This window comes from Citrus sinensis, chromosome 1 (assembly GCF_022201045.2).
Source record: "Citrus sinensis cultivar Valencia sweet orange chromosome 1, DVS_A1.0, whole genome shotgun sequence".
NCBI classification, from domain to species: Eukaryota; Viridiplantae; Streptophyta; class Magnoliopsida; order Sapindales; family Rutaceae; genus Citrus; species Citrus sinensis.
Genome location: NC_068556.1, coordinates 19,287,757 through 19,297,423, shown reverse-complemented (window position 1 = coordinate 19,297,423; position 9,667 = coordinate 19,287,757). Strand labels below are relative to the sequence as shown.

The following is a 9,667-nucleotide window of genomic DNA, read 5'->3' as shown; positions in this document are numbered from 1 at the left end:
TTTCTTGGTTGACATTGGACTAAATATAAACCTAAACTATTATTAAATAAAACAATCACACAGAGAGAAGGTAAAAATAAAAATTCAACGCTCTAGAGGATTACAAAGACATAGAAATTCACCGTACAATGAGTCCTACAAAAGATACAGGCTTCCTAATTCACCATTCTAAGAAATTCCACCTAAGAGAAACAAAGTTTAAAGAAGTAACACTAAATAAGAACACTCTTGTAAATTACACTCTCAAAATTATACACATTATTTTAAAATTCCTACATATTATCTTTATATAAACAAACTTTGAATATCCCTCCAAGCTTAGGATAAGGTCTCTATCATTTTAGAACTCAAATCAAATTTGAATTAAAGATCATAGCTTTAATGAGGTGGAGATTAACAAAGCAAACGCAATTTAATTTCAAAGTCAATTTCAACAATAAATTCTGAGCAGTTAACACTCATCTAATCATATCTTAATGTAAAATCTCTAAATCAATCACTATAAAATTCATTAAACTCCTGACTAATGGAGATTTTTAATGATATGAAGTTTATTAATTAAATTTTGATTCACTGATGCCAATAAATTCAAAACTTTCGGCTTTGTATATAATTCTTGACAGTTATTACTTTTATTAACTAAATCTTGAATATGTTTTAAGAAGAAAAATCTTGATACTTATAAATATATATATATATATTCAAAAATGATAAGTCTCTTAAACACTCCTGTATCATTTTTCCATCAACTCTTCTTCTACTTCATTTATTTGTTCCTTCTTTCTACCTCATAAAGCAAAAGGTCAATGAGAGCATCCTAATATAGTTTTGGGGTCTAGCTATGTTGCAACAGTGATACGGTATCACTGTTGCTTTCAGCCATTGGATTTTACTAATACAACTGTACAACTATAAATCCAATGGTTAAAAGCAACAGTGGTACCGTATCACTATTACAACATAGCTTTGGCCATAGTTTTGATATAAGTGCCAAAAAAATTATCACTTCCACTACTGCGCCACATGTATGGAAAAAATAATAAAATATTTGTTTATTACTCGGATTCACGTTTAAGAGATAGCGATACAAGGCAACATGAAAATCACATGACAGTTTATGTTAAGTCCAAAGAAATCACTAATTTAACCCAGAATATTATCAATAAACAGCAAGTGATTACAACAAAAATCACGTGTTAACAATTTAGATACGGGCAAAATGGTTAATTAATCCAACAGCATGAAATGAAATAAAAGAACAAACAACACAAATCTAGATCTGAAATCAAATCTTCCGCCAAGTCCGCTTTCTTCGTACTTCATAAAGTGAAAAATAAAATATGAATTTAATAGAAGTTTATAAACAAACACTGACAAGAGCATTGGAGTGCGAAATAGCAAGTACATGCTCGAGTTAAGTCGTGAGAATACATAGTCAAAAAACAAGGGGAAATCTCGATTTATTGAAGCTATCAAGTATAATTTTATATTTAGAATTCTTCTCTAACCATGTATCCGGACTATTGACGGTTTTTTGAACATTCATGATGAAACTTGCGTATTAAATTAAATTTGATGTTAATCGAAATTTATTAGAGTTAGATAGACGACGACATAGTTAATGAATGTCCAAAGTAATGAATTTACGTATATTAATTTTCTCTTAATGGAAAACTTCATCAAATATTATAAAATAGAGCAGACTCTTAATATTTTTCTAAATACCAGAAAGGGGCGCATTGTGATTGCCAAGCCCCATGATCTACTAGTGTGTCAAGGGAGAATGGATATTTATCAAGAGATTCTTACCGTACCATTAGATGCTCAATCTGCTTGCTCCATGTGGTCTAAATTGTGTTGATCATCTAATACCAGTCTCCTTATTATTCTTCTACAAGTAGTTCATATTTCTTCAGTTGCGTCTATTGATCAGAATCGACAGGTACCAGAAACAAAATCCGATTAGTAAAACATATGTGACTCTGTGGTTATGCAAGTTTGCCAGTCAAGGAATTATATATGTTGCAAAAACACAGATTTCTGAGCTGGGGAACATATGGAGACTCAAAATGTACACTTGAGAATATTTATTATTGTAGATAGCATTGCAGCTGGCACTCAACTACGTCTTATTCTTGAATCAGATACAAGCAATGAGATGAGCACAGCAAGTACTAGTGAAAAGTGAAATAAGATGCACAAGAAAGCATATCTAATATTAGTCGGCCGGAAGCTCTTATTTCTGGCTCCATATATATATATATACACACACACTCTAAAATACTTCAGACACAGTTTTATGCATGGACATGTATATGATGATGGGCTCGGTGTGGGAATAGCTTCTCAATCTCTAACCTTGGTGGATTGAGGGTAGTTCTATAGCTTAAAAGTTGAAAGTTACACGGGATATAATTAGCCTTAGTACTCCCCATGGAACGTATAAATACAGCCCGAAAGTTGACAAAACCAAAATAAAATGCAAGTTGCAATCCAGATGCAAAAAAGAGGAGGCTTGTAAATTGGCGTCTTGTGCTCTGGGAGAGGCTTCCCTACCCTGGAAGTCTTTGGTGGGTTCCCGGAATCCGGAAATATTGATCCGATAGCTGGTTTCAGGTAAATACTGGGATTTTTGTCATTATAATTCTGTGGTTTGGATTCTTGGTGAGGCTGGCAACTACGAATTGGTTGCTTGCGGGTTGCAGCGATAGGAGAGGGAAGAACCATTAGCCCAATGAGTAACAATAGCAAGTGTGTGAGTGTGAGAACCATCTTTGTTGATTCTGGTTATGCTGCGATTTCAGGATTTGGTGCCTTTATAGAGAATTCTTCTTCTTCTTTAAGTTTGATCATAACGTGATAGGTAAAGTTGGGACAGAACGCCTATCCTTTCGTGAATGTTGACTTAATTAGCTAACTGTAATTATTATGTTGCTATTTGAGTCCTAACATTTTTAGGACTAATTTTTTTTAAAAAAATAATTGAGTAGGAGTAGATTTTTCCTTTATTAATGTGGATGGAGTAAATATCTCTCCATAATTAAGTGAGTAGAAATTTAGGATGTGTCATAGTAGATTTGATATGGAGTAGTCTTAATAAATTTTTCATTCTAAAAATAAATAGATCTAATTATATATATGTAATAAAATAAATAAATAAGTAGAAATCTGAGTTATGTCATAATAAACCTGATACAGAGTAGTTATAGTAGATTTCTCACTATCAATAAATGAGTAAATCTAACTCTAACGCACGCACAAAAATTTTGACTTGCAATAATGCTGTCACGGCCAAGATTGACTAGTGATTGCAAATTTTTACTGTATTTATATATGAATTTAAAAAAATCTCAGCAACAGGATCCAGTGCTCATCTACTCTGCATTAATGCTGATTCCATCTAGCAAGAATCCGGAGCGTTTCTCTTAATAGAACATGCAAATGGTATTGATTCAAAAAGTTTGACAGCCTATTGCTGCGTAGAGAATAAGTAATTGATTTTAAATCTATGCATACGTAAAGCGCTGGCTATCTTATTACTCAACACACAATTTTTTTTTTTTTAAAAAAAGAGCAGCTTACTGCAGTAATCCTCCATTGATTCTTTTTTTTTGCCCCCTCTTTTTCTGTTATTTTCCAAAATATGTTGCGGGTGGGACTTGTGAGTGGGGACGGAGATTTATATAGAGATGCATGATGGAGATTGGATTGGTTTTAAATGGATACGTTGCGTGTCTAGGCCATGGGCAGCTGCCACTACCATTGAAGCTTTTACGTGCATCGAACGATAAAGCCTTGGCTTTGCGTACGTGCTGGCCGGACTTCAGAGGTTCAATATATTGATGAAAAGAAAATTGAAGTTTCCTTCCCCTGTTCCTATATTATTATATTTAAAATTTTATCATGATTTCTTGTTTTCTACTACTACTACTATTATTATTATTATTATTATTGTAACCGTACTAATAAAACAATGATTTAGTTCGCCTTTTTAATATCATTAATTTATTAGATGGGTAGGGCGGGATAAGAAACCCTCCTTACCAAACATTAGTTTTTTTATTTTATTTATTATTATTATTATTTTTTTGGGAACTTGAGTGAATATTTTATAGGCGCAAAATGTATTTACTAGAAACCAAGCTCTACCCAGGGAGATCAAACAAATAGTTGAGTGAAGTGAATTGATTAAAAGCAGTGGCGAAGCTAGAAATATTTTTTTGGGTGGGTTAGATTTTTTTTTTTAAATTAAATTTATCTGACAAAAAGTTTGTTATATACAAAAAAATAATTAAATTACACTACATAAGTAAAAAATAATAAGAATAATATAATAAAAGTACAATGTAAATAAGAAAAACAATATTGACGAAGTTATGCCATGCGATTATTTAAAAAAGCAAACTCATCTATTATTGCGTCTGAGTTGATATTATCTGCAATTTCTTTTTCAATGTAAACAACCATACAATTTAAAAGAAACTCATTCTCTATCTTGTTTTAATGTGCTGTCTTAATTAGTTTCATGGTAAAAAATACTCTCATTTATCATTTTCATGGTAGAAAATAATCTCATATGGTGGGTTCTCATATCAAACATATCTATCACTATTTTGTAGCCTTTGAAGAAGTTTTCTTTGTAGTTGAGGGTAAGTGTACAACATTAAAATATCTTGAGATTTTATTTGTAATGCTTGACAAAGTAAGTCATTCACCCCCAAAACTTTATTTAATAAATGTTAAATAAACACAAATTTATTTTTTAGTATAAATTTTAATAAGGACAAATTTATAATCCACTATTTTTCTTTAAAAAAAACTCACCCTGTTTAAAAGGATATTTATTTTGAGAATGGAGAGCAAATTTAAGGAATATATGTGAATAAGAAAAAAAAAACTTTTCGCATGTACAGTTGGAACTAGTAGTTTTGAACTAATGAGCGATATTAATCGAATTAGGAATTAGAAATCTTTCATTCTCCATATTTCAACCACAGAGCTTTAATTTTTATTTCTTTTAATGTCAAAGACTTTGTACCATATATATCAGTAGCAGCAAAATTGATGCAACGACTAATAAAAGATGTCCTTTTCGAATTTGTTGGGTGAAATGAACAAATAGCTGACCACTTGTGATGTATACGTGGGTCTAGCTACTATACCCATGGGGTTTGGTATCCCATTCTTTTGTCTTTTTTAAATTCACCGTCGGATTTTACGTGACAATTATATAATAGTTAGATGTGATTATTGGGCCATTAATATTAAAAGCCTTTGTTGTTCATGTAAAATAAAAAAAATCAAAAGTTTTATATAATTATGATATATAAGTCCACAATATTTTAATTTTTTTTACTCTATTGAACTAGGTTTTCAATTAAATGACTTATTCTTACATTTATTAATATCTATTTAAATCAATAAATTAACTAATTTATTACATGGTTAAACTATGTAAATTATTTACTAACCATAATTGATGATTAATATAATTATGATTTTTTTTAATTTAACACAGCAACCAATTTCCTTTCACCCATGTGAGCAGGGTTCAAACACTATATCTTTTTTTTTTTTTTCAAACAAGAGATTTTATATGTCAAGTAGATGGAATACACAAAATACGAAAATAAATTTAATTTGATATTTTATGTAGGTAATGTTTTATTTTTTTAGAACATAATATTTAATTAACATACTAAATTATTTAATTATGTAGTAAAAATATTTTAATTTACTAATAATATTAAAGTGTTAGTTTATGAATTTGTAAAATTATTTTTGTTTATTTGAGCAATGAGTTTTGTATTTTTTATTGAATTTTTGTCCTAAAATAAAAGGAGTAAATTTAATTACACACTTAAATAAATTTAATTGAGTTTTTGTCCTGAAAATCGTGGCTTCCAGAAGTATTAATGCAACTGAAAATTTATAGGTGTGGGACTAATATGTAAAAATTTAAAAGTTTTTAGCTTTTTTATTTTTATAACAAATTACAGGAGTCTATTATAATTGACCTTAAAAAAAGATGAAAAAAGGTACCAAACCCCTGTTGTAAAGTAGTTTTGCCCGATGTATATACGTAGGTAAACTTTTGGTGCTCTTTCATTTTCACCTTTGGATTATATTATGAAGGGACATATTAAATTAATTAATTATGATCAGTTGCTCATATTTGATCATAATTTGAGCATGATTAAGGTGTTGCCGGTGCTAAGGATTAGACAGTTTCTAGGTAAAGACTTTTCAGTCCCTACTTAGTTGTTGGGAGTTATGACAATTGAGGTTGTGCAAACATTAATTTGGGGACCATGGATTAATTGGCAATAAAATGCTGACGTAGTTGAGACAGAGAGCAAAAGTTGCTGAGCATTTTGTCAGTCATAATTTTTCTTTTTGTTTGGCATTGTGGTTGGGTAATTGTAGTCTATAGTTTAAAAATTATAATTTTTAAATATTTTAATAAATACTTAATGGTTTGGAAGCTAATTTAAATTTATCCTAACTTACATAAAGAACTTACAATATTTTTATTAATTTTGTTATAATTACTATTTAAAAATCATATTACTCCATTATTAATTTTTATTTTATAACTATTTTTTTTTATCTCACCAGCTTAATACCAAACAGGTCTTTATGACTGATATACTATTTGTAAGGGGCAGTTTTAATTACTTCATCTTCCTGTATCCTGCTATTTGGCTAGAATTATACCAGAGAATAAGTTGCTCTGAATAAAGATAAAGTTCAAGTATCCATATGCTAGGTTCCATTACTGTCATAAACAAAGCTACCAAATATTAGCAAACCCCTATTTTTTCTGATATTGCAAGATTGATCTAATCGTAGCCTTCATCAATTTAACTGCTATCTAAACATTTCAATATAGTTTTATCTTGTATCTTCTTATTGATGATTTTTCAAGAGATCGAAAAAAAACAACCGACTTGTGATTGAGTTGTATGGATACTTCCAAGCCATATAATAATTAGCAGTTTATATTTGGAGATGGATGATATATCAAGTGATTCATTACTAATTCATCAATCTTTAGAAGTTGAACGTGCTTGGAATAAATGTTTACTCAAATTCTATTGTAATATTGATCATGTAATATCAACTTAGCAAACCCAATTGACTTGGTTGCTGTTTATATGAGTTAAGTATATCATCCAGGAAATTTCAGAAAGTGAAAAAGGACATTGGCAGATGCATTATTATAGATATTACAGCAGCTATCACTCAACTGCATTTTACATTCGAGAAATTAGGTACTCACCGCCTACAAGCAATCAACAAGCGAATGAACCACTGGGATGAGCGAGCATTCCTCTGCAAGTACTAGAAACAAATAAGACAAAAAGAAATAATATTATAGAGGACTAATAAGCAGGAGCTTTATTAATTTGTATAGCAAATAATCCATGCATATTTTTTTTATCAAAATCAGTTGTGTGGGGGATTGTAGGGTGGCTTGTGTTCTGGGAATGGCTTCCCTACTTTAGGGTGTTCGAAAACCGGTGGTTTTGGGAAAGGCTTCCCAATCTTTGGAGGCTCGTAGATTGGAGGCTTAGGGAATGGCTTGTCAATCTTGGGAGGCTTTGGAAAAGGCTTGTCAACCTTCGGAGGCTCGTAAACTGGAGGCTTTGGAAATGGCTTGTCGATCTTGGGAGGCTCATAAACTGGAGGCTTTGGATATGGCTTGTCAATCTTGGGAGGCTTTGGGAATGGCTTCTCAATCTTGGGAGGTTTTGGGAATGGCTTCTCAATCTTTGGAGGCTTGGGAAATGGCTTGCCAACCTTCGGAGGCTCGTAGACTGGAGGCTTTGGGAATGGCTTGTCAATCTTGGGAGGCTTTGGGAATGGCTTGTCAATCTTGGGAGGCTTTGGGAATGGCTTGTCAATCTTGGGAGGCTTTGGGAATGGCTTGTCAATCTTGGGAGGCTTTGGGAATGGCTTATCAATCTTGGGAGGCTTTGGGAAAGGCTTGTCAATCTTGGGATGTTCGTAAAATGGTGGCTTAGAGTAATCAGCAAGAGATGGAGTGGCGAGAAGTACCACCACCCCAAGGAGCAACACTGGCAAGTATGTTAGAGACATCTTGTTCGCTTTGTTTTTCGATGATACAAAATTAGGAACTGGTGCTCTTTTATAGAGTTCCTGTGACTACGTTGGCCATTGCAGGTTTTAAAACATAATCTTGTTAGTTATGTTTTAAGATTATTTTATGAAAAAAGTCAAAAGTAACATTTGTAATTTACCGGGTGATGATAGATGTTTTAGGTGAATTTGGGTCCCTCTTGAGTCGGCGGAAGTTGAAAATTGAAGCAGTGCCTAATTTCAAAATGTGACAATTTTTTTATCTTTCCGGTGACCCCGTTCCATTAATATAATTTTTTCCAACAAAATTTGTTTTACTATGACTTTTGGTATTTTAAATATAGAAATTATTTCTAGATGCATTCTCCCGTATTCTGGTTCCTTCCATCGAGATTGCTCATTTCATTGGCACAGTTTTGCGTAATGCGGTCATTTTAAATTGATTTTGTGGTCGAAAATTGGACATCAATTATATGTGTTAGTTATAATCACGTGGTTATCTACCCTGCCCTTCAATTAATGGTTGCATAAGTTGATGGCCAAATACAGATGCTAATTAAGTTCAGACGTTGTGGCTTCGAAAGAGAGGGTGCTCGTCTTTGTCAGATTGGTTATCTATGTATACATAAATGATCATTAATAATCATTGAATAATCCGTTAATTGTAAATCATTAATAATTATTGAATAATCCGTTAATTGTAAATCATGTATACAAGTTTTGTGCATGTAAAATGATGTGACATAAATGTAACGAGGGAGTAGAAGTACAAAAGATGACCACGTATTTACGACTTCGTACAATATCAAAGGTAAGTTTGGAAGTGTTGCCGAGCCAAGCTGCTCCGCTTCTTCAATGTAAAACAGATCAAAAGCAGAAGACTTTCGAAAGAGTTAGCGAGAAAATATTTTATGCATCAAAAGGTACCACATCACCAACCATATAATGCAGTGTAATTAGTAATGATATGCCTTACGTGTTGAAAAACTGCCCAATAAATTGGTGGGCGTATTAATATAGTAATCTTGTACATAAAATATCTCAAAACAATTAGCTATATAAAAGTCCAAACAATTGAAAATGTTAGCTCTACTATATTAATAATCCAATTCATTTTCATCCTTTCAATTGCCACTGACCACCGTCTTGTTAGCTGATTAAACTTCTTCCAAACGCGTTTGACTACTTTTATAATTTGCACATTGCTCCATTGCCACCGCTTCCTCCTCTTTTTTATTACGAGTAATTATTTGAACAGTTGAACCCACTTATGAAAGCAAATGTAGAGGTAAATAAATATTTGTAAGTCATTATGGTAAAATAGAAAAAGGAAATGTTCTTATTCTTTGCAGTGGAACAGCAGCAAGGTATGGGCTGTCGCGCGGTGGCCGGCTTTTGAGAGCATAGTGAGTAAGCTTTAGGATTAAGCTCAATAAATTATACTAACAAATTTTAATTTTAAAAAATATATATATAAGGGCCGGGCCAAGTCCGTGTTTTGTTGTGTATGCCCGGATCCAGCCCCAGCCTGGTAAATTTAGCCTCAAGGCCCGGCTTACACATA

The 9,667-nt window shown here is 32.1% G+C and overlaps 1 protein-coding gene across 1 annotated transcript; it reads right to left on the bottom strand.

Annotated features, from left to right (window-relative positions):
* Window positions 1–7,193: 7,193 nt before the first annotated feature.
* LOC107178468 (repetitive proline-rich cell wall protein 1-like) lies at window positions 7,194–8,146 on the bottom strand. The gene is made up of 2 exons (XM_052445042.1): window positions 7,947–8,146; window positions 7,194–7,856 (listed from the first exon to the last, which is right to left on the bottom strand). Exons 1-2 carry the CDS (start codon window positions 8,101–8,103, stop codon window positions 7,450–7,452), a joined length of 564 nt encoding a protein of 187 aa, XP_052301002.1. The 5' UTR covers window positions 8,104–8,146; the 3' UTR covers window positions 7,194–7,449.
* Window positions 8,147–9,667: the final 1,521 nt, after the last annotated feature.